Source organism: Cyprinus carpio, chromosome A22 (assembly GCF_018340385.1).
Source record: "Cyprinus carpio isolate SPL01 chromosome A22, ASM1834038v1, whole genome shotgun sequence".
NCBI classification, from domain to species: Eukaryota; Metazoa; Chordata; class Actinopteri; order Cypriniformes; family Cyprinidae; genus Cyprinus; species Cyprinus carpio.
Window position 1 is genome coordinate 1284678 of NC_056593.1, and position 23759 is coordinate 1308436.

General features: G+C 39.2%; 1 protein-coding gene across 2 annotated transcripts; it reads right to left on the reverse strand.

Moving 5' to 3' along the window:
- Nucleotides 1-201: 201 nt before the first annotated feature.
- Nucleotides 202-22669, reverse strand: LOC109051346 (GTPase IMAP family member 8-like). 2 transcript variants are annotated; one of them, XM_042711597.1, is made up of 3 exons: nucleotides 21950-22669; nucleotides 1631-2263; nucleotides 202-1520 (listed from the first exon to the last, which is right to left on the reverse strand). In XM_042711597.1, the coding sequence occupies exons 1-3, from the start codon at nucleotides 22509-22511 to the stop codon at nucleotides 211-213; spliced, it is 2505 nt and encodes an 834-aa protein (XP_042567531.1). In that variant the 5' UTR covers nucleotides 22512-22669; the 3' UTR covers nucleotides 202-210. The 2 variants fall into 2 exon arrangements, with proteins under 2 accessions (XP_042567531.1, XP_042567532.1); XM_042711598.1 differs by lacking the exon at nucleotides 21950-22669 and adding an exon at nucleotides 8396-9063.
- Between the last annotated feature and the right edge of the window lie 1090 nt (nucleotides 22670-23759).

The window sequence follows — 23759 nt, forward strand, 5'->3', positions numbered from 1 at the left end:
TATTTTCTAAGTAATATAGCAGCCATATAAACTGTTGAAAAGCGAAGTATAGTGTGATAAAAGCTTTGTCCACTTCCTAATACTACATTTTTGGCAAATTAATTTTAAAATAAGTTGGTTTTTTTTTTTTCTTGTTTTTTTTTTGTGTTGTGAATCTGGGGTTTTTGTGTATCAAGCTGAACAGTTGTTTGTTTTTTCTTCTCTCTGTCTTTACTGTTGTTTCTGTTTCTGCGATTCCTCTCGTTCTCTCTTCAGCTCTTCTAGCATCTTTTTCTCTTTGTCATGATTCTGTCTTTCTTCTTCCATCTTCATCTTCATTGTCCTTATCTGTTCTTCATAATTCAACTTAAGTTGTTGTCTTTCTCTTTCTCGTTTAAGAGTCTCAAAACATTCATCATATGCTTCCTGTTGTTTCTTTCTCCTGATTCTCTCCTCCTCTTCATCTCTTCTTTGTCTTTCTTTTCGTTCCCGTGTTTTATATTGCTCTTCCATCTCGTCAAATTCCTCTTCTCTTCTCTTTCTCTCTTTGTTACGCTTCCGTCGTTCTTCCTCCATTATTTCCTGTTCTCTCATTCTCCATTTCTCCTCCTCTTCTTCTCTTCTTTGTCTTTCCTGTTGCATCTGTTTCACCCATTCCTCTCGTTCTTTCTTCAGCTCCTCTCGTATCTTCATCTCTTGTTCTTCTCTTTCTTTAATGTCTCTTTTATATCGTTCTTCTCTCTCAATAAATTCTTCTTCTCTTCTCTTTCTCTCTTTCTCGTGATTCTGTTGTTCTTCCTCTATCTTCATACTCATTCTCTTTATTTCTTCTTCATGATTCATTATCAGTTCTTCTTTTTCTCTCTTCACTTGCTCCACTTTCTCCATCAGTATGTTCTTCTGTTGTTCTTGTATTTCTCTCTCCATCTCTCTGAACATCTTACATGAGTAGTAACTCTCTCCGTTCTCTTTCACCATGTTGTCTATCTTCTGCAGTAGATCAGTCACCTGTGTTCGGTCTTCAGTCTCTTTATTATTGAACACATGGAATCTGTTTCCACACGCTTCAATCAGCTTCATCAAAGGAGATCCAGGTTTTCCCAAAAACTGTTCAATGGTTTTGTTCTTCAGATCGTCTCCTCTGGTGAAGAGCACCATAGTGTACATTAATGAGTTTTCACCGAATGTCTCTTGGATAATCTTCACTGATGTTTCCTCTTCTTGAGTGAATCGTTGTCCTAAATTGAGCACGATGATGAACACATGTGGTCCAGGCAGGATCATTGGGATGCAGTTGCTGATTTCTCTCTGGGTTTCTTCATTACTGAGTTCAGTATCAAACAGTCCTGGAGTGTCGATCACAGTGATGTGTCTGCCGTTGATTTCAGCTTTCTCTCGATGACACACTTCAGTAACAGACTCTTGAGATGTTTCAGCTTTAAACATGACTCTTCCTAAGATGGTGTTTCCTGTTGAACTCTTCCCAACTCCAGTTTTTCCCAGCAGCACAATCCTCAGATCATCTTCTCTGTCTCTTGAATCTAAAGATAGATTAAAAAAAAAAAACAATACATTAAATTTCAAATGGAGACTGTGTAGACTTCAGCAATCATGAAAAGTGATTAATCAATGCATGTTTTCTGATCATTACCTTGTGACTGAAACCACGTCTCTAATGAATGGACTCTCTTGTTCATTTCTTCTAATTTTTGTAGTTTTTCCATCTGTGCCTCCATCAATGTCTCTGTGGAGAAACAAACACCACTGTTTTCCTCAACCATCTGCTCCAGTTTCTCCATCAGCACAGACACTTGTGTGTTCAGGTCGATGAAATGATGTCGTCCTCCAGATCTCTCAATGAGAGACTGTGTTTCTTCATTGAGTTCTGCTGTCTGATGCTCTGAATTCTGCTTTATGAAGATCATGATGTGTTTGTTGACTCTTGAGCTGAATATCCTCTGGATCTCCTCTATTTCTGCTCTGTCTTCCTTATTAAGTGGAGCATCAGGAATGATGAGGATGAACACATGAACTCCAGGATGACAGAGAGACACACAGCGGTGAGTCTGACGCATCGCTTCATCCTCTGAGAGCTGAGTGTTGAACAGAGCTGGAAGCTCCACCAGACTGATCAGACGTCCATCAAGCTCCACGTCTCTCCTCACACACTCTGAGCTCAGCTCTGATCTTCTCTCGCTCTGCTTCAGGATCAGGTTTGATATGAAGGATTTCAATTCTCTGTTACTCCCACACACAAGCAGATTCAGCTTCACACCCTCTGGATCTGTGTCAAAGAAATAAACTAGTGTGATTTGAACTTAAGTTAGATTAATGCTGCATTCACATCATGTCAGAATTACTGTAATCATGACTGCACTGTAATTTACTAGTTTCCCACTAGTAAACAACCTTTCATATCCTGAACACATACTCATGTGGAAACATCAAAGATAAAAACTCTCACCCGCCCACCGATTCTTCATCACTGCATGTTTAGCACCATCCACCGATTCTGCATCACTGCCTGTTTAGCCCCTCCTACCGGTTCTACATCACTGCATGTTTAGCACCACCCACCGATTCACGAGTTCACCCTTACATCTAATCTGATAGCAAATAGTAAGCATATTTTGGCGTGCTGTCCTGGGGGAGGGCTCCGAGCCCGGAATATAGCCCAAATCCAAAGAACTCCCCCTATCCCTAATGTGGGATAAAAATAGATTAGGATTGAGGAGTTGGGGTGGAGGAGGGATGCCAGAAAACTGTTGCAAGACAGAGGTAGGCAGGCTGCACGTATATACATTTTGTGCTAGTTAAGATGGTTAGCTAAACGAGTTGCACCTGTGTCAAATTGGTTGATTATCTGATCGTGCTCCTTCCAAACCTTGTTAATAAAACATAATTTCATGAGTTCACCCTTACATCTAATCTGATAGCACATAGTAAGCATATTTTGGCGTGCTGTCCTAGGGGAGGGCTCCGAGCCCGAAATATAGCCCGAACCCAAAGAACTCCCCAAAAGAAGCTTAAAGGCATGGGACAGCAGCCAGAGAGCAACATATTTAGTTGCACCCCAAAATATGCATGCTGTAAAGAGAAAAGGTTCAGAGAGACCGGGAGAGCCCGTGCAGTGCTCGACGGGAGCTGCGGCTCGCAGCTTCGGAGTGGCGAGCCCTACATGGCGCTATTAAAGGAGAACGATGGCAGATATCAAATGAGGGACTCTTGCTGCATCCGAAGGGAGCTGCGGCTCTGCTGCACCGGAAGGAAGAGTCTCTCTTGCAGCTGAATATGAGACGCGGTTTGACGCATCGGATGGAGGGCTCTCACTACAACCGAAAGGAGCATGTGGCTCTGCTGCACCGGGAGGGAGAGCCCTGTCCGGTGCTGAATGAGCAAGTAGACGCGACTGATGGAGGGACTCTCGCTGCGTCCGAAGTGAGCTGTGGCTCTGCTGCACCGGAAGGGAGAGTCCCTCTTGCGGCTGAGTACGAGGCGCAGTTTGACACATCTGATGGAGGGCTCTCACTGCGACCGAAGGGAGCCGAGGATCTGCTGCACCGGAAGGGAGATCCCCCATCAACTACTGAGTATGCATCGTAACTCAAAACGACAGACTGTGGATTAACCCTGCGACCGAAGGGAGATGACAGTTCAGCTGCACCGGAAGGGGAGCCCTGTCCAATGCTGATTAAGCCAAGAAGCCACTGTGACTGAAGGGAGCCGACAACTCTGCTGCACCGGGAGGGAGATCCTCGTGCACCGCTGAGTACGCAGCGTAACTCAGAATGACAGTGTGACGAGTGGGGAGGGGCCGAGAGCCATGGGAACGAGTCGAGGCTGATGGAGTGATTGGAGACCGGTCTCGAGTCCCACGGAGGAGATCCGGAAGGATAAAAGAGGAATTACGACAGAAGAGGAGGAGAGAGGACCGGGCCTGGGGTTTATTTTGGGTTTTGGTTTTGTTTGTGTGCAGCAGTCATCTGTGAGGGGCTTTCGCGCTGTTTTGTGTTTATTTTGTAATTAAAGTTTAATTTAAATGTTCGCCGTTTTCCACCTCCTTCTTCCCGTGACTATGTAGGTTTTTATATCGTTACACTGGTGCCAAAACCCGGGAGGAAGGAGGGACGCGCTGCCGAAGATCCCTCGCCGCTGTGGTGAATCCGCGGTGCCATTGAGCATGGCGGAGCAGTCAAAATCTCTGCACAGGGTACCATTCGATCCATACCGCTCGTACCCTAGATGCCATGTTCTTGTTGGCTTTTTTTCGGTTTTCTGAGATGCTCAGAAATTGCAAAAACCTCTAAATTCAACCCCAAACTCCACCCGACAATCTCTGATTTGTCCATACTTGATAGCGAAACTATCTCTTATTTCATTAAACAAAGTAAGACAGACCAAGAAAGGAAAGGACACTACATATACATTTTTAATCTCCCTCCTCCAATTCAACCTTATCAGGCTCTCTTTTCTTATGTTCAATTCAGGATCGCTCAATCTAAATCCGCACTGGACCCTCCCTTCGTCGACGACTCTAACCATCCTGTTACATGTTTTTGGTTCCAAAAACACTTAAAACTTATCCTTGCTCAATCAGGCTTACCCGCAGAAAATATTTCCATTGTGTCATTGGTCATCAGATGCTTTTAAAAGTTACATCAGGTATGATCAACGGCACATAAAGGCAGCCCATGTAGCCCTGATCAGTTAAAAAAATATATATATATTTTTTGTGTTTTTGGTTGATGTTTGACGTTTTTTTTTTTCAAATAGAAAGAGAGGGATGAATGGTGGGTTTAGTTCGGAGATGGGTGCTGGGGCGAGTCGAGCATCTGGGAGGGGGGCCATGGAGACGCGAACCAACGCCCTTGGTAAAATCCCCCAAAACCGACGGATGGGGCTGCGTCGGTAAACAGTTGAATGTCATCGGGGAGAGAAACCAGATCGATGTAGAAAAAGGTTAAACCATTCCATTGTTTAAGGAAGGTAATCCATAAACTGAGTTTGTTAAGACTTGCCTGATTTATGATAATTTGATCATCTAAGGCATGCACGGAAGATGCGAGTGCGAGGAGATGAGAGATGAAGGGGCGGCCTTGTGGGATTATGTGCATTGTGATGTTAAGATGACCGAGCAAGAAAAGGAGATCACGTTTGGAACAACTTTGGCACTCTGCCAAGGAAGAAACCACTAAGATTATTCTATCGATTTTTTTCCTTTGGCAGAGACGCCTGGAATTTGACTGAATCCAGGTTAATGCCCAAGAATTCGATGAATTGGGTTGGTCCCAAAGACTTGGCGATGAGGATTCCCAGCTCTGCGAAAATCCTTTGAACAGTTGTGATATTTTCAGCTGGGATGGCATCGGGAGGAGATACGATAAGAAAGTCGTCAAGCAGGTGGATTAGGTGAGGAATTGAATAGTTATTAGACAGATTCAGCAGATTGCTTCTGATAACATGTCGAAAATTTTTGGGCTACTTTTGCATCCGAAGGTTAGGCGTACGGAGACATAAAACCTCCCCAAATAAATGCCATGAATCTGGGTGGATAGGCATCACTTTGAAGGGAAAAGTGATGTCTACCAGAGCCAGCCACGCACCGCGACCTAAGTTTTTTATCATGGTGATCGCTTGATCTATATCATGGTAGCGCAGAGAATATTCCTCAAGGGGTGTGAGGCTATTTATGCTGGAAAATAGGGAATTACATGTTTCCGTAGACCTGTTGGGTTGCCGACGACTGAGAAAGATTATCTCCTGAAATCCGATATTTGATTGGTAGTTGCAGAACGTGGGACATAGCTAGTAGATTTGACTTGCATCGGTTCTGGGCCGGGTATCATAGCGGGATTAATTTGAGGGCATGAGATGGTCGAGTGAGCTACTGACCTGCAGACTGTGCATGATATATTGCAACAACTAAAAAATACTCAGTTGTGGAAATCAGAGTCTAGTGCAGCCCAATAGAGGCACTGATTATACTGAGCAACACGAACCGCACATTTGGCAAAAAAATAACTTGTGGTACATAGAGAATTGGGTTCCCCCATAAGACAGCGTGAGTTCCGCGACTATTGATGGATAATCATTAAGTTCACACCATCTATGGGGAAAAGCTGAGCAAAGTATCTCCGTGTAGCAGCCGAATGCAATAGTGAATTCAGAACATGAAGGGGCCGGGATGAATTGGGAGTTTAATTTTTTAATGTTAAAGGGGAATATCTGAGATCTATTTGTCGGTAAGAATCGGCAGGAGGTAGCAGAGAGAGGAGAGAGGAGAGATCAACATACGCACCTGCAAGAATTTGAGATTTGATGGTACTAGGCACAGGAGGTGGTTCCAGAGCGGCAGCATTCGGTGGAGAGGTATAGGTAGAGGGGTCGCTGTGAATAGAGTATACTGAGGTTTCGTTTGGGTAGAAGAACTGGAAGCAAGATAAGGAGGGGCTGTAACCGCTTGCGGAGGCAGCCTCACACACGGATTAGCCCCTGGTGCTTGGGGAGCCCTGTAGGAAGAGGAAGATGGATAGGAAGAGAAAGATGAAATGAGGGAGGGGCCTTAACCGTTGCGGAGGCATCCTCACGCAACGATTAACCCCTGGTGCTTGGGGAATCACGTAGGAGGAATAAGAGAAAGATGGAAATGAGGAAGGATGTCAGCATGCTTGTGTTGCTGGCTGAAGATGCCCTACTTGGGCATCTGCAGCGGGGGCTGCTGGCCACTGATGGGGAAAAGAAGTGAAAGGGTAAAAGTAAGGTGGCTGAGCTTGAGCAGCTAGCAGAGGCAGCATCAGGCTAGCATCTACAGCCGGAGGTAGAGTGGAAAGGATAGGAGATTGGGAAGTCATGCCAGTGGGCGCTGTTGCATGCGGCGTGGCAGCTGAAGGTGCTGCAGTGATTGGTTGAAACAGGGGAGGCAGTGCAGTGGGAGGAGCTGCCGAATCTGGGGCGTGGCCCAGGCTTGCTGATGGCTTGCTACGTCCTGACACTCGAGGGGAGCCGGAACTTGATCTGGAAGAAGATGATGTTAATGAGACATGATGATGTTTAGTCTTGTGGGCTTTGGTTACCTTTTTGGAGGTAGGTGAATTTGCATTTTCCAGAGTGCTGTAAAGATCATACAGTTGAGCTTTGCTCATTTTTGAGAAAACTTAACTTCGGAATTTGACAGCGCTTGTCTCAATCCAGCAACGGTCCATTTCCCAATGGGAGGGATGGTGAAGCTGAGGCATTAGATGATGTTGGGGATTGTAAATGGCTGTCTCGATGGTGGAGGTGAACGGAGACTTTGCGGCTTAGGTGTGCGCGGAGCAGGCATTGTGAGTGTCCACCCGCATGCTGAGGCCTGGGGCTCGGTGGTGGATCCAGGCCAAGGAGGAAGCGCCTTAGAGCCGGCAGAGGTTGGTGCCTTTGAACCGGTGGCTTGCGGTGGAGCGTCCAGCTCATTATCTGATGGGAAGAGCTCGAGTTCAGACATTTGGCTGACGAATGGATGCCGGAAAACGCTTTTAACCGGTGGCTTGCGGTGGAGCGTCCAGCTCATTATATGATGGGATGGTTAGCTAAACAAAGTTGCACCTGTGCCAAATTGGTTGATTATCTGATCGTGCTCCTCCTGAACCTTGTTAATAAAAACATAATTTAGTGCATGTAGTGTAAATAATGGAGTGGCGAACACAGACTATGCAGAAAACAAAACGATACAGATGCTCCGAAGACAACAAGATCCTGTGCAGTGCCAAACTGTCTTTACATCACCTTCCTTCTGATCCCAACATTAGGAAAGACTAAAGAGTGGATTAACTTTACTTTTACTTAAGATCCAGACCATGTCAGTAAGAGCTTGGTCCTTTATTTACTTCATTTTACACCGGATTCATTTACAAACAAGGCAGGATTTTCAAAAAGACTGAAAATAAAGCATGATGCTGTGTGACTATATTGGATCTGACAGTAATGTTGCACCACAAAAGTGTGAGGAACTGTTTTTATTATGTGCTCACTATTGCTTTGTCTGTTATTACAGATCGTTTGATATGAACTGAGTATTAATGTGTTTTTTTTGACCTAAATCACAGCAGTGTCCATCTGTGAAGGCTGTAGGCTGTCAAACACACGCAACTGTAAGCCAATCACAGCAGTGGGTGTTTACTTCTGAGTCTACTATCCTCCACATCTATTCAAACAGAGCATTCTGATGAGGGGGTCAAAACAGGACAGAAAATAGCCTATTACTTCTGAATTATGGTGTTTTTGATGTACAAATCTTGATAACATTATAAGTTGACCTCAGATAACAGTACAAAATAAAAAACAAAGGCAGTTCACGACCTCTTTAAAGGACAAAAAAATCATTCAAACGCATATTCTTAGAAGTAATATCCTGAGGAAAAAAAAAAAAACTTTGACAAACCTCCTTCATCACTTGCTGTTTTTGTGCTCTCTTTGAGTTCAGAATCCTCATCTTCTTCTCTGTCTGAAGCTTCAGATCTGCTCAGATCTTCATCCACTGATGATCCATCACCTCCATCCTCATACATGTTACAGAGGAGAAATTCTTCATGTTCTTTCTTGAGTATCTCTTCTGTTCTTCTGAACAACTTAGAGCGCCATCTAGTGTTTACTGTATCAAACTGTAGATGTCCTCCTCCACACTCCTTTATTAAATCATGAATAGCATTATTTGTGTTCTTATAAGACAGATACATGAGTCCGTGTGTCTCTTCATCAGTAGTCAGCACTATAGTGTGTTTCATGGCCTGCTCACTGAAGAGGTTCAGCACAGTTTTCACTCTGTGTCTGTCGTTCTCTCTGAAGTCATTATACTGCATTACGAGAACGATCACATGAGGTCCTGGAGCAGACAGAGACACACACTTCTCTCACTGTCTGTGTGATCTGATGCTGTGAGAGATTCTGCTGGAGCAGGTGAGGAGGGTTTATAACTGTGATGTGTCTCTCCTCCATCTCTTCACTGATTCTCACACTGTGCTGCTGTGAATAAGATGAAGCTTCACTGTGAAACGCTTCTGTTCCAAGTATAATGTTTGCCACTCGGCTGTTTTTCTGATCCATTCTTTCCCAGCAGCACAATCCTCAGATCACTCACTGAAAAAGAGCACACACACACACACACACACACACACACACACACACACATTGGGTTTATACTGTATAAACTGTATATACCCCTCAACACAACCCTCACAGAATATGTTCTCCAATGTACAAATGCACACACACACAACACACAATTAGCCTGTATATACTGTATATCCCTAATTTTCCAGTTGTTTCCTGGTGTGTTCTTGTTGCTGTTTACTGTTGGTTTGTTTATTTGTATGTTTGTTAATGTTACTTTTATTCTCCTGAGATTCTCTGGTGTTTTTCTAGTGGAGTTTTTGTTTATCTTTTTGTAAATAAACGGCTGCAACTAGACCCACCTCTCCTGTTCCTTTATATAATAAGAAGAGGATTTATTCATCTTAATTTGGAATAACATGAATGTAGCATGCTAATTAGCATTAAAACTGTGTTGAAATATATATTAGTCTGTTGTAATATCGGGGTGATGTGGATCAATGAGGTCGTGTGTTATTTTGTTATTTATAATGCATGATTTTGTTTTTAGACAGTTTTTATCAGTAATCACTCTTTGAGTTTCATGAAGTGATTTCCCAGCATTTTTTTTAAAACTGACCATTTTTGCAAATGTGATATTTATTTCACAAAATTTAATGAGAAGTTAATATTGTGGTATATATTAGACATGATATTGTCTGATTTTGCAAAATTGTGTAAAGACAAATATTAGCTATAAAGCCACACAAGAACTGTTGTGTGTCTCTGATAAAACACAACAGGTGTTTGACTTGAAGCAGCTCTGCAGACCGTTCTGTGTGTGACATCAAAGAAACCGCGAGAGCGATTAGACAGCATTTTGACATTTTTGATTTGATGTCAAACAAATCTTTTTTTTTTTGTTTTTTTTTGTTTTTTGATGTCAAATTTGTTGCTGTTTTGCTTTTTTGTTAAAGCATGGGTTGTGAGTTATACATCAGTTGTGTTGTGTTGCTGTGTGAGATCACTACCCTGCTGGGGTTGTGGAGATGGGTAGGGGGTAATTTTTTTTTTTTTTTTTTTTTTTTTTTTCTTCGTCAACACACTTTCATTCAGTAGGTTTAATTTCTATATAATGGTTCATTATGCACGTGAGGGTTAGCTGAGGGAGAGGCTCAAAGCAGTTTAATGGTTATGAGGAATAAGAGCTAGATGATCGATACAGCATTTAACTGCAGAGCCTAGGTTTGTGCCAGGCATCTGTGTTTACCCACCACATATTGTAAGAGGTTTAACTAAAATAAATGCGGTGAAAAAGATGCAGAGGCTCCGTAGTAATTAAGTTTTCATTATCTGCACTTTTGTTGTTTCTAACTAAAAGATTCCCCAGAAAGAGGTATTCAGTCAGCGAGGGTGAAGCAAACACCCGCATTTCAGCGATGACTCATCTGAACACCTCTGATTGGTCATTGCATTCATTAACTCAACAGAATCGTGTGTGATTGGTTTATAATGCGCAGCGCTGTACAAACTCGTCTGTCTCTGGCTCAGCTCCAGCTGATGATATGACGCACTGAACGATTTAATCACGCTGGTGTGATTGTATCAAATATAGAACACATTATTCGGCTATTTTTTTTTTCTTTTGGAAGCTGCATTCACAATCCACCTGACTCAAGATTCTGAGGGGCACGTGCCTCCTCACTTTGAATGGGCAGGACGCCGCTGTCATCAATAGGCTACTTCATGAATATTAGAGGAAATGTTGCTGCATATATTTGCATCTAATTTGATTCTTACCTGAACTTGATGCCATTTCAACGCCAAAATATGGAAGATGCGTTTCCTCTTTAATGGTTTCTGATGAGTTGAATAAGCAGATATACTCGTAAATGCAGCAGCAGCTCCTCTGAACAATGAGTTTAGGTGCGACAGGACTCTGAGTCCAGGGCTTTTATAGTTCTGTGGGGTGGGGGGTGGGCTTTAACTTTCGTTTTCCGTTTTCGTTTCCGGTCTCTTTCAGCAGAGAGGGGAGGGTGGAATTCACCTCAATATCCACAATTCTGGGATGAAAGTTGTTCATTTTATTCAGATCAGCCCGAAAAAAATAAATATATAACTTTTTTTTTTTTCGACTGCTGTTATTAAAAAAAATAATTAAATCTGGAATCTGGACACAATTTAGATTTAAACATTATTGTTTTCATATATTATGCATCAAAAATTATTTATGTGAATTTTATGATGAATCTTTTTTATATTGGTTAATTTCACATACTGTACATTAAAGTAAAAGGTGTTAAAACCATGTTTTAAGGATTTAAGATTTAGATTTTTTTTGTAACAAAAAAAAATCTAATTATACAATTATATTTGCTAAAAGTGTCAAGCTAATTCAGAAGTAACACATTTGTAATTGCTGTTCTTTCTCTTTTTTCCTTATTTTTTTCCTTACTCTTGACTAATGACACCAACTAGTTATACCAATATCAATATCACATTTCAAACGAATAAAACCGGTGTTTGACACTTTCTCTATTCTCTGTTTTTAGTTGGATTTTTTTTTTTTTTTTTTTTTTTTTTTGTGTGTGATATTATGCCAACATTTCAGATATTTAACCCATGCTTGCCCTTAGATCGGAGTAAGGCTATGCGCCTTTTATACAAAACCACATGTCCTTTCATTAGGAAAATTAAATATACCACGAAACAAAACTGAAACATTTTAATCAGGACAGCTGCTGGTTTCCAGAACAATCGTGTAGTGATTATTGTCTATAAATAATTATTTATGTTTATAAATATATAAAAGGCTAGGCTCGAACGGCATCCAGAGGCATGGTCGCGATCTAACATTTTCCAGTTAACCTATTATTCCTCTAATATAATGTTTGGATAATAATATAATATATAATACTAATAATAATGGATGCTTTAAGGAAAATGTATAGCCTATATAAGTAATAGGGTTAACATAAAAATATTTTTTTTTTTCATAGCTAATTAAAAAAAAAAATATGCGAAATATATCTGACTTAATTAAGATAACGGATTTAAAACAGAAGTGTGGCAGCGGTTAATAAGTTCACGGAAAGAAAAGGATGACAACGCGCATTCTGTATGTTTGCTTTATTTTACAAGAGCACAAATCTTCTGTTTTTATTGTGAGTGTGCACAAATGAAACTAAACACTTTTGCACAAAGGTTTTTTTATTTTTATTTGTTTTATGTCTCAGCTGTTTCGATCGCGCCGGAGCCTGGCGCACACTTATTCCAGCAATTCAAACTTACTTCGCAGTCTGTTCATTATCAAAATAAAATAGTCAACTAAACATATAAAAGGTTACACTAGTCAGTTTAAATAGACCGTAGTATACCGGTTCACTTCTGTTATGCCAAGGACGTTACTGCTCATATAAGAAGATGATCTTTTCTGTCTATATGCGAATGCGTGTAAAGTACAATCCTAGTTTACATTATAAATAATAGTTTAACATTCAAATACATTGCGAATATGGAAACATTTGGATTTGTGCCGAATGAGACGTGAGCAATAACCTCCAAATAAATCTAGCCAAACCCGCGCTCGCTCCTTCCTCGTCTGCACGCACCTTCTGTCAAGATCTAATGCACTGTATGCCAGATTTTTAAAAACAAATAGGCCTACCGGAACGCAAAAATTCACCCTGACAATTTCCAGAACAGAATCCGGCAGGATCAAATTAAGTACTGGTCATAATAATCACATAAAAAGATTTAATGTGAGCAACAGTGTTTTGCTGCAGCAGCGCCGATGGAAGCGATTCACACAGCCACACGCGCGCCACGGTTACGTTTTAATCATCTTCATTTTATTTTAAATGCCATGATTTTCAGTACAAACATGACAAAGCAAACATTGCAATTGTGCCTTTTAAAATACAACAACGAGATTAAACCACAAAACCATTTAAAGAGGCGCGTTCAGCGGTCTCTGTGCGGGATAGAAAACAGTCAACAAAGTAAAATGACCTCAGACGTATGGCGCGCTGCTCTCAGCCAAGTCATTTTATCAAATGATCATAAAGTCACACGTCTATTCATTTTATAATCCTGCTACTAGCATTTTAGTCAGACTTACGAACCCCTTTAATTCAAGTGAGAAAAGTGCGTTTGTTGTGTGTTGTAGTGACTTTGTGTCAAGTGTGTTGTGTGTGTGTGTGTGTGGTGTGTGTGCTTTTGCACATCCTGTCATGCCTGTGACTGCGTGCCTACAATAGACGCATTTTGCAGCATTAAGGTTAAGGATTAATCGATTAAGTGATCGTTAATTTAAACGACGATCGATCATGGAAATGATCGAAAATTGACATCCCTAGTTTTGACTTAAAGTTACTTCTGTCTGGAGCATCACCATTTTTTTTAAATGGAATTTTATTAGAAAAAAAATCATATAAAAGGAACAAAATGTGCAATAATCTTCCAGCTGGTACAGCGTCTGTCTGTGTAAAGTCACAATGAAAAAAAAAAAAAGTCAAACTCTCAATTCACTTGTAAACTAGCCTATCGGTAGCCTAGCTTGTAAAAGTTTATTTATAAAAATTTGCAGTTTCATTTATGTTAAAAATGACTTTCTAAACAGTCAGTGTAATTTCTCAATATGTAGAAAGTATATATTGTTAAATGTAGTATTTGTGATGGGTTCTCAAGCAGGAGCAGCTTGTTTAGTGAGGAACACATTTAATGGTGAACAATAATTCTTTACAAACAGAACAATAACTGAAAAATCTGTTTTTATTGTTAAATGGTTTGTTAAATGTATTATTTGGTTACTGTTCAGAACCTCAGTGATAAAAGACTGACAGCATCACACAATCTGTTAATGAGGAATTTTATTTATTTTTTTGTGTTAATAGACATCATAAAATAACTGAATATGTGAAAATACAGCATGATTTCAGAATAATGTTCAGATGAACATGTTACAAATAATTCAGTGAAAACAAAACTCAAAGTAAATAAGAACTCCCTGTTTAACTCTCTCTAAACTGTTAGTTATGATAGATAAGTATCATTGTGATCAGTCTCAGATCGAATCCCAAATCAGAAATATTAGATCCAACCCCAGATGCTGGATAATGTGAGAAAATATCTGTTTTGTCTGATACTCAAATCCCGTTAACATGTTAGCAGAAACTCTTATTAATCTCTGTTACATAGCAGAAAGAAAGCAGGAGAGCTTAGTTGCATGTTTAGCAGTTGTCATAAATGTGTTAAATATTGCAGCTTGGATGCTTTCATTATGATTTATAGCATATTTTCATTTCAAGCATTCAAAAACAAAGCTTGCCTCTTTCCAGCTGTAATCACTAATATTTGTGATAATAATATTGGCTGTGCACTGAAGTAACTCTCAGTATAGACACATGTTTTATCTGTCAGCGGCACTGAGTGAAGTTTTGACACTGTACTGAACAATCACTGTTAGATTAAACAACAATAGCAAGCACTGCAAAAGCAAGGAAAATAATAAGAAATATAATAAATGACTAAATGGTTCAAATATGATAATTGATTATATGATTAAATTGAATAATAAAGGTGAACAAAGGTTATATGATTAAATGAATATATATGTGCATGTTGGGTTGCTCTTGAAGCTACACACACACAGGTTGCTAGTAAAAATCTTTAGATCTTGCATCAGCGTCTCCTCAGCTCTACTTTTAATACAATCATTCCTGAACTCTGAGCTCAACTTTGACAACATTTGCTCTTATTAACTGATCTGACTGAATATGCTTAATTAACAGAGAAAATAAAGGATAAACATCCATCTTAAAACAGCATAAGAAATGGATGAAGATGTACAGATTACACATTAAATGAATTTTCAGTTCTTTCTTTGTGCATTTTTGAGTTGTAGTTTCTTTCTTTTCTGTCTTTTTTTTTGACTTAAGGTCTGCTGTAATTCATGTTGTTTTAATATCTATCAAGAAAAAATGAATTGTGTATGACTGCTTTAGTTCATGTGTATTCAAATCTGCTCCTGAAGCGCTCCAGCTCTAATCAAACACCTTCAGGATCTCTGAATGACCGACAGCTGTGTAACTGCAGGGTTGTGACTAAACTCTGGTCCTTCAGGAGCAGGTGTGAAAACAGATTCAGTAACTCACTCATGCTTGAGAGAAACAGAGATGCAGAAAAACCCTTTAAAGACCAGAGCTAGTTATTTTGCTCATCAGTAATGTTTAAAAACGTTTCTTGATATTCTTCTTGAGCTCCTGAATCTGCTGCTCTTTTCTCTTTCTGAAATCATTCAGTTCTTCTCTTTGTTTTCTGGTTTCATCTTGAAGTTTCTTCTTCATCTTCTCTATTTCCTCTTCATGTTTCTGTTTCATTTCATCACACTCTCTGTCTATTCTTTCTCTCTCCTCTCTTTCTCTTCTCTTGAGCTCCTCTTCTTGCTCTCGTTTCAGATCCTCCATCATTTTCTCCCATCTCTTTCTCTTCTCCACTCGTCTCTCTTCATCCTCTTGTTTTCTTCTCTCCCACTCCTCACCCCTTTGTTTTTTTATCTGCTAGTGTTTTTTTCATTTCTTTTTTTATATGTTCGTGTTTTTTTATTTCATTTTTCATATCTTCACATTCTTTCTCTTTCTGTTCTTTCTCTGTTTTCTTCTCTTCTTCTTCTCTCTCTCTTTCAAATTTCTCTCTCTTGTCCTCCAGTTCTTCTTGTTTTTCTCTCAGCTGTTTCTCGTGTTTCTCTTTTCTCTCTCTTTCCTCTTTCTCTCGTTCTCTCATCTGTCGTTTCTTCTCTTCCTCCCATTCTCTCTGCTGTCGTTTAATTTCCTCTTGAGTCTCTTTGTCATTTTCAGCCTCTTTTATTTTTCTCTTCCATTCTTCTCTCTCTTTCTCTTCTAGTTTCTTCCTCATTTGTTCCTCTGAATCTCTCTTTTTTATTTCCTCTTCTTTGATTTTGAGTCATTCTGCTATGATGTATACATGATCATTTTTCATCTTTTCTTGATCTTGTTTATATTCTTCCTCTCGCTTTCTCTCTTTTTTCTTCTTCTTTCTTTTAGCTGTTTTTCACACTGTATTCTCTGATCTTCATTCTCTCTCTTCATCTTCTCTATTCTTTGTTTATCTTCATCTCTTTTCTGTTTCTCTTCTTCTGATCGTTTCTGATCCTCTGTCTCTCGTTTCTTCTGATCTGATTGTTCTTTCTCCTCAAACTCTCTCCTGAGTGTTTCCTCTTGTTCTCTGAACTTCTTCTTCAGTTTCTCTCTTTCCTCATCTGCCCTTTGTTTTTTCTCCTCCAGTCTTGTTCTCATGCTTTCGAACTGCACGTCATATTTGGATTTTCGTTTTTTAATTTGAGCCTGTTTTTTTCTTTCATTCTCTTCTATCATTTTCATTCTTTGTTCAATGGAGATTGCTGCCTCCTCAAACATCTCATTAGTGAAATATCGGCCCTGATTAGATTTCTTCAGCTTTTCTATCATATTGAACAGCTTAATGACTTGTGTCTGATCTTGTGTTTCTGTGTTGTTAAATGCCAGGAATCTGTTTCCACAGTCTCTGATCAGTTTCTTGAGTTCAGCATCATTACTTTTCTCTACATACTGTTCTATTGTTTGATCTTTTCAAAGGAACTTTAATGTAGTATAAAAATGTTGAAATTTTTTTCAGATCATCTCCTCTAGTGAAGAGCACAATGCAGAAATCTGCTGCTTTTGGGCCAAAGATCATCTTGATCATGTCTAAAGTGTTTTTCTCCTCTGGAGTGAATCTTCCCACACTCAACACAATAATAAACACGTGTGGTCCAGGAGCTGACAGTGAAACACACTTCATTATTTCTTCCTGCACTTGTTGTTTTGTCAGTGAGGGGTCAAAGAGTCCTGGAGTATCAATAACAGCTACTGATCGACCATCAACTTCACCAGTTACCTTTGTGCAAGTAGTGGTCACCAAACGTGAACTCTTTTTACTGTGAAACTCATAGTTTCTGAGGATAGTGTTTCCTGTGGCAGACTTTCCACTTCCTGTCCTCCCAAACAGCAAGATTCTCAAACATCCTGGATCTGATGCTGAATTGTCTTCATCTGAAAATGACAATAATAGAGTTTTCAGATTAAGAACAATTTATTAAATCTGACCCTGAGCAACGAGTGTTAAACCCAAACCTAAAATGCAAACTATATGCAACAGTTTATCTCAGTGATCGTCAACGTCACAACACTCCTATCCTCTGTAGGCCCTGAATATTCTGTTTATAATAATAATAATAATAATAATAATAATAATAATAATAATAATAATGATAATAAATTAGATTAAATAGATTTTTGTGAATGTTTTGAATTGAAGATCAGATTTATTTTCACAGAATTCTATACTCATAATTACCAGTGGGAGCTTATAATTCTGTCCTCAACTTTCATTTACATAATTAATTTAATTCATAATTTATTGTGACGACAATATAATTTTTCTGTCTTGTGCTTTCAAGATATTAGGAATTCAATTGAATATGGATGCATATTTTGAAATGGCTAAAAAAATTTTTTGTGCTTTTGCAGTTCAGATTGGAATTTTTTACTTTACAAACAAAAAATATTATTTATTTAGTTCCTTTACCATTACCATAGTGGTCTGGTCTTAATATTTTCCCTCAAAACAATAATGAAATGTTCTAGATATGATTACGGCCTTGTTTGGTAAGAATAAAAAAGTTAGTTGAAAAAAATCACACAATAATAGAAAACAATGATACAGAGCAAAGAGAAACAAATAGTTATTATTATTATTATTATTATTATTCAATAAAGAATTTTTTTGTTGTTGTTGTTTTTTTTTCAGTGTACATATAACAGCCTACACTCCCTGACAAAAATCTTGTCGCCTATCCAAGTTGTAGGAACAACAAATAATAACTTGACTTCTAGTTGATCATTTGGAATCAGAAGTGGCTGTATATGAAAGGCAAAGGCCTCTAGATCCGCTTATTTTTTACCAAAATAAAATCTTATCATGCCTTGATTTTTATTTATTTTATTAGGACAGAAAGGTCAGACTTTTGCTCCCATTCTAGACAAAAGTATTGTCACTTAACAGAAATAATGTACAGTACAGAGCATAAAGTCATGGTACAGTGGAAAAAGAATTAATATTGTGTATGACTCCCATGAGCTCGGAGGACTGCATCCATATGTCTCAGCAATGACTCAAATAACTTATTAATAAAGTCATCTGGAATGGCAAAGAAAGCATTCTTGCAGGACTCCCAGAGTTCATCAAGATTCTTTGGTTTCATCTTCAATGCTTCCTCCTTCATCTTACCCCAGACATGCTCAATAATGTTCATGTCTGGTGACTGGGCTGGCCAGTGCTGGAGCACCTTGACCTTTGCTTTCAGAAACTTTGATGTGGAGGCTGAAGTATGAGAAGGACCGCCATCCTGCTGAAGAATTTGCCCTCTCTTGTGGTTTGGAATGTAAATGTCTTGATCCCTCAGGCTGTTGATGTTGCCATCCACTCTGCAGATCTCTCACACGCCCCCATATTGAATGTAACCCCAAACCATGATTTTTCCTCCACCGAACTTGACTGTTTTCTGTGTGAATCTTGGGTTCATGTGGATTCCAACAGGTCTTCTGCAGTATTTGCGATGATTGGGATGCAGTTCAATAGATGATCCATCGGAAAAATCAACCTTCTGCCACTTTTCCACAGTCCATCCTTCCTCCAAGCTGTGGGGCTTGGCAAATGCGACACAATTTTTTAGTTGTCATCTGTTTAATGCTGGTTTCTTAGCACTAATTCGGGCATTGAGACCACTGCATGAGAGAATTCGACAAACTGTTCTTGTAGATACAGGGGTTACTGGTGACCAGTTCTTATGTAGCTCTGCTGCAGCTGAAAAAGGGCTGGCCCTGAACTGTCGAACCAACAAACGGTCCTCTCGAACAGTTGTCTTACGAGGTCTGTGTGACCTGGGCCTGTCATGATCTTCACCAGTTTCTTCAAATCTTTATCTTATCCTCTCCACTTGACGTTTAGATACATTAAAGATGTCTGCCACCTCAGCAGGAGACCTGGTCTTCAGGCTCTTGATGATCAGCACTTTGGTCTGTGGTTGACTCTTTGGCATGCTGTCAGAGGTCAGGATGCATTTCAAATGAAGGTTGGGTGTGCTGGGGTTCTTCTTCTACACACCTGGGAATGTGTTTATTACAGTATTTGTCACAGGTGACGTTCTAATCTGTGATTGGTTGAATCCTTTAAAGATGTGACAATACTTTTGTCTAAGCAAAGTCTGACCTTTCTGTCCTAATTAAATAATTAAAAATCAAGGCATGATAAGATTTTATTTTGGTAAAATAAGCATAATCTAGAGGCTTTTGCCTTTCATATAAGCCACTTCTGATTCCAAATGATCAACTAGAAGTCAAGTTATTATTTGTTGTTCCTACAACTTGGATAGGCGACAAGATTTTTGTCAGGGAGTGCATAGTTAATGTAGTTAATTTAGCAATATCTACAGTATACATATCGATCAACTAGAAGTCAAGTTATTATTTGTTCAATCGCACACCCCAACTCTCCCAACCCACAACAGGAAAAATGCCCACCCAAGATATCTGCCAGCCCACCCTTCTACAGCTGTCAAGAACCGGCCCTGCTCTCGTCACCTGTTCACCACTCATTCACTGTATGTCTTTTGGGGCCCACCCAAGATAGCGCACGAATTGTCCGCTAATGGAGCAAACTTGTGTAAATCAAACCAAGACCAGAGGATTTTTGACTGCATGGCAGCTCACAAACCCCCGATCACAAACAATTAACTGTTTACAAATGGAGCTGGTGGCTCCTCTGTAGAATAAGCTGATCTAGATCCTAAATACTGCTTGTTACGAATGACTCTAAATCACTGAAATATTTCCTCAACAACATATAAACCATATTAATTGTTGAAAAGCAAAGTAAGGTCAGTAGAAGCTTTGTTCACACCCAAATACTATATTTTTGGCAAATTAATTTAAATATTAGCTTGTTATTGTTTTGACTTACTCTCTGTGAACATATAAGGATGATGAAAGTTGAGTGTTTCTTCTCTTATTGTTGGTTGTTTCTTCTTCCCCCGCTGTATCTGTTTCTCCCATTCCTCTCGTTCTCTCTTCAGTTCCTCTCGTATCTTTCTCTTTTGTTCCTCGATGTCTTTAATGTCTCTTTTATATTGTTCTTCTCTCTCCCTATATTCCTCATCTCTTCTATTTCTCTCTTTGTTATGCTTATGTCTTTCTTCCTCCATCTTCATCTTCATTCTCTCTCTCTCTTCTTCATGTTTGAACTGAAGTTCTTCTCTCTCTCTCAGTCTTCTTTCTTTCTCTCGTTTTAGCTTCTCATAATATTCATCCCATGTTTCCTTTTCTATCTTTCTCCTTCTCTCATCCTCTTCTTCTCTTCTCTTTCTCAGTTGATCGTCATTCTGTCTTTCTTCCTCCATCATCTTCTTCATTCTCTCTTTCTCTTCTTCATGTTTGAACTGAAGTTCTTCTCTCTCTCTCTGACTCCTCTCTTTCTCTTGTTTAAGTCTACTGATAATATTCATCCTGATCTTATCCTGTTACTCTCATTTCTCCATTTCTCCTCCTCTTTTTCTCTTCTCTTGTCTTTCCTGTTGTGTCTGGCTTCACACCATACATATCGTTCTCCTCAGTCGTTCAGCTCTCTCTCGGAATATTCAATCTCTTGTTCTTCTCATTCATTTATCTCTGTTTTATATCGTTCTTCTCCCTCTCACATAAATCCTTCTTCTCTTCGCTCTTTTTCTCTGTTCTCGTGATTCTGTCGTTCTTCCTCTATCTCATCTTCATATTCTTGTGCTCTTCTTCATGTTTCTTTCTCAGTTCTGCTTTTCTCTGTTCACTGGCTCCACTTTCTCCATCAGTATGTTCTTCTGTTGTTCTTGTATTTCTCTCTCCCATCTCTCTGAAACATCTTACATGAGTAGTACACTCTCTCCGTTCTCTTTCACCATGTTGTCTATCTTCTGCAGTAGATCAGTCACCTGTGTTCGGTCTCTAGTCTCTTTATTATTGAACACATGGAATCTGTTTCCACACACTTCAATCAGTTCATTTAAAGCGGATCCAGTTTTTCCCAGAAACTGATCAATGGTTTTGTTCTTCAGTTTGTCTCCATTGGTAAACAGCACTATATGGTGTACTTTAAAAGAGTTTTCTCCAAAAGTCTCTTGGATGATCTTCACTCTGCTGTTTTCCTTCTTCAGTGAATCTTTGTCCGATATTGGAATCAGTAAGAGAAACACATGTGGTCCAGGCAGGATCATTGGAGATGCCAGTTGCTGATTTCTCTCTGGGGGTTTTCTATTCATTACTGAGTGGTTCGTGGTATCAAACAGTCCTGGAGTGTCGATCACAGTGAGGTGTCTGCCGTTGATTTTCAGCTTTCTCTCTCTGACACACTGTTAGTTACAGAGTCTCCAGAAACGTCTGATATAAATGCTTCCTTCCTAAGGGGGTGTTTCTGTTGAACTCTTCCCAGCTCCAGTTTTTTCCCAGCAGCACAATCCTCAGATCATCCTCTCTGTTTCTTGAATCTAAAGATAAATCAAATAAAAGTGAATATTCAAGTGAAATTTTTTAAATAATCAGATCATCATATTGTGGTATACTTTGTGCTCCTGAACATATTATTTCTTTGTGAACTCAGAATATAATGTTAATATTTTAACAAAAACAGAATATTAAATGGAATAAATAGTATTCAAGTCATGCAATAGTGCTGCAGGAGACTCAGTTTCCTATTTTTCTGTCATTTTCTGTCTCTACTACACTGTAACTATTAAAGGACAAAAAAGTATTTATCCTGAAAAAAAAAATAGACATTGACAAACCTCCTCCATCACTTGCTGTTTTTGTGCTCTCTTTGAGTTCAAAACACTTCTTCTCTTTCTCTTCTCCTCCGACTGAAGTTTCAGATCTGCTCAGATCTTCATCCACTGATGATCCATCACCTCCATCCTCATACATGTTACAGAGGAGAAATTCTTCATGTTCTTTCTTGAGTATCTCTTCTTCTTTCTGAAACAACTTAGAGCGCCATCTAGTGTTTACTGTATCAAACTGTAGATGTCCTCCTCCACACTCCTTTATTAAATCATGAATAGCATTATTTGTGCTCTCATAAGACGGAGACATGTGTCCGCGTGTCTCTTCATCAGTAATCAGCACTATAGTGTGTTTCATGGCCTGCTCACTGAAGAGGTTCAGCACAGTTTTCACTCTGTGTCTGTCGTTCTCTCTGAAGTCATTATACTGCAGTACGAGAACGATCACATGAGGTCCTGGAGCAGACAGAGACACACACTCTCTCACTGTCTGTGTGATCTGATGCTGTGAGAGATTCTGCTGGAGCAGGTGAGGAGTGTTTATAACTGTGATGTGTCTCTCCTCCATCTCTTCACTGATTCTCACACTGTGCTGCTGTGAATAAGATGAAGCTTCACTGTGAAACACTTCTGTTCCCAGTAAAGTGTTTGCCACTCGGCTGTTTTCTGATCCATTCTTTCCCAGCAGCACAATCCTCAGATCACTCACTGAAAAAGAGCACACACACACACACACACACACACACACACACACACACACACACAACACACCACACACACACACACACACACACACACACACACAAACACAAACAATCACGTTGGGTTTTCATGTTCAGTGGGACTTTCCATAGACTTAATATTTTTATACTGTGCAAACTGTATATTGTAAATCTAACACTACCCCTAAACATAACCCTCACAGAAAAATATCTGCATTTCTACATTCTCCAAAAAATACAACATTTGTGTTCAGTGCCATCAGTAATAGTAAGCCTTAAAAATATTTCATTAGACTAGATTACAGCATTAGATCAGCTCCAGCAGGATCTGTATTTGAAAGAGACATCTAAATCATGGTCTTGATAAAAAAATTTGATGTTATTGAAAATTTTCACTGTGAATATTTGGTTGTGAATTTAAGTTGTTGGTTTGTTTCTCACACAAACCCAATGATAATAAAAGTGTCAGATTAATAGAAAAGTTTTATGCTGTTTTTTATGTTTGAAAAAAAATGTTGGTTACTTTTAGTCACAAAGTCATTTATTTTTGTGATATGAAACCCGCAGCCTGGATGTTTTGTGTTCCATAAAGGAAAAATTCATACAATTTTAGAACAACATGATAATGGGTAACGATTACATTATTTTCATTTTGGTTTGAACTAATACTTCAAGTGCTACAACACTGAATATTGTGTAATGATAATATTAAAGACTGACCTTTTATATAATTCAAGAGATTATTTTATAAAAGGACACACATAAATGTTCTGATTTACTTACTGTTAGGACGATCATATTCTGGACTATGTCTAGGTGCTGCTGCTAGAGAAAACAGAAATACATAAAACACATACAGAGAAAAGAGAATAGATGGTTTAGCCATTATTAATTATAAAAAGCATTTGTTCACTGAAAAGCTGTGACTTCACAATGTTTACAATTACAAATTGAAGTACTTTGTGGAGACTGTTGCTGCATCCCAATGTGCCTAATTATACTACGCCTTAAACTGTATTATTTTTGTGAAGAAGTGAGTAATTATACTACGCCTTAAACTGTATTATTTTTGTGAAGAAAAAGCTATCACGTCA

Excerpts from the sequence above, each read along its gene's own strand:
- LOC109051346 (XM_042711597.1), bottom strand. The coding sequence starts at position 22,511 with ATGGAGGAGAGACACATCACAGTTATAAACACTCCTCACCTGCTCCAG. Across the intron at positions 2,264-21,949 it reads AACAGCAAGTGATGGAGGAG|ATCCAGAGGGTGTGAAGCTG; the intron begins GTTTGTCAATGT and ends TCTTTGACACAG. Across the intron at positions 1,521-1,630 it reads GACGTGGTTTCAGTCACAAG|ATTCAAGAGACAGAGAAGAT; the intron begins GTAATGATCAGA and ends ATCTATCTTTAG.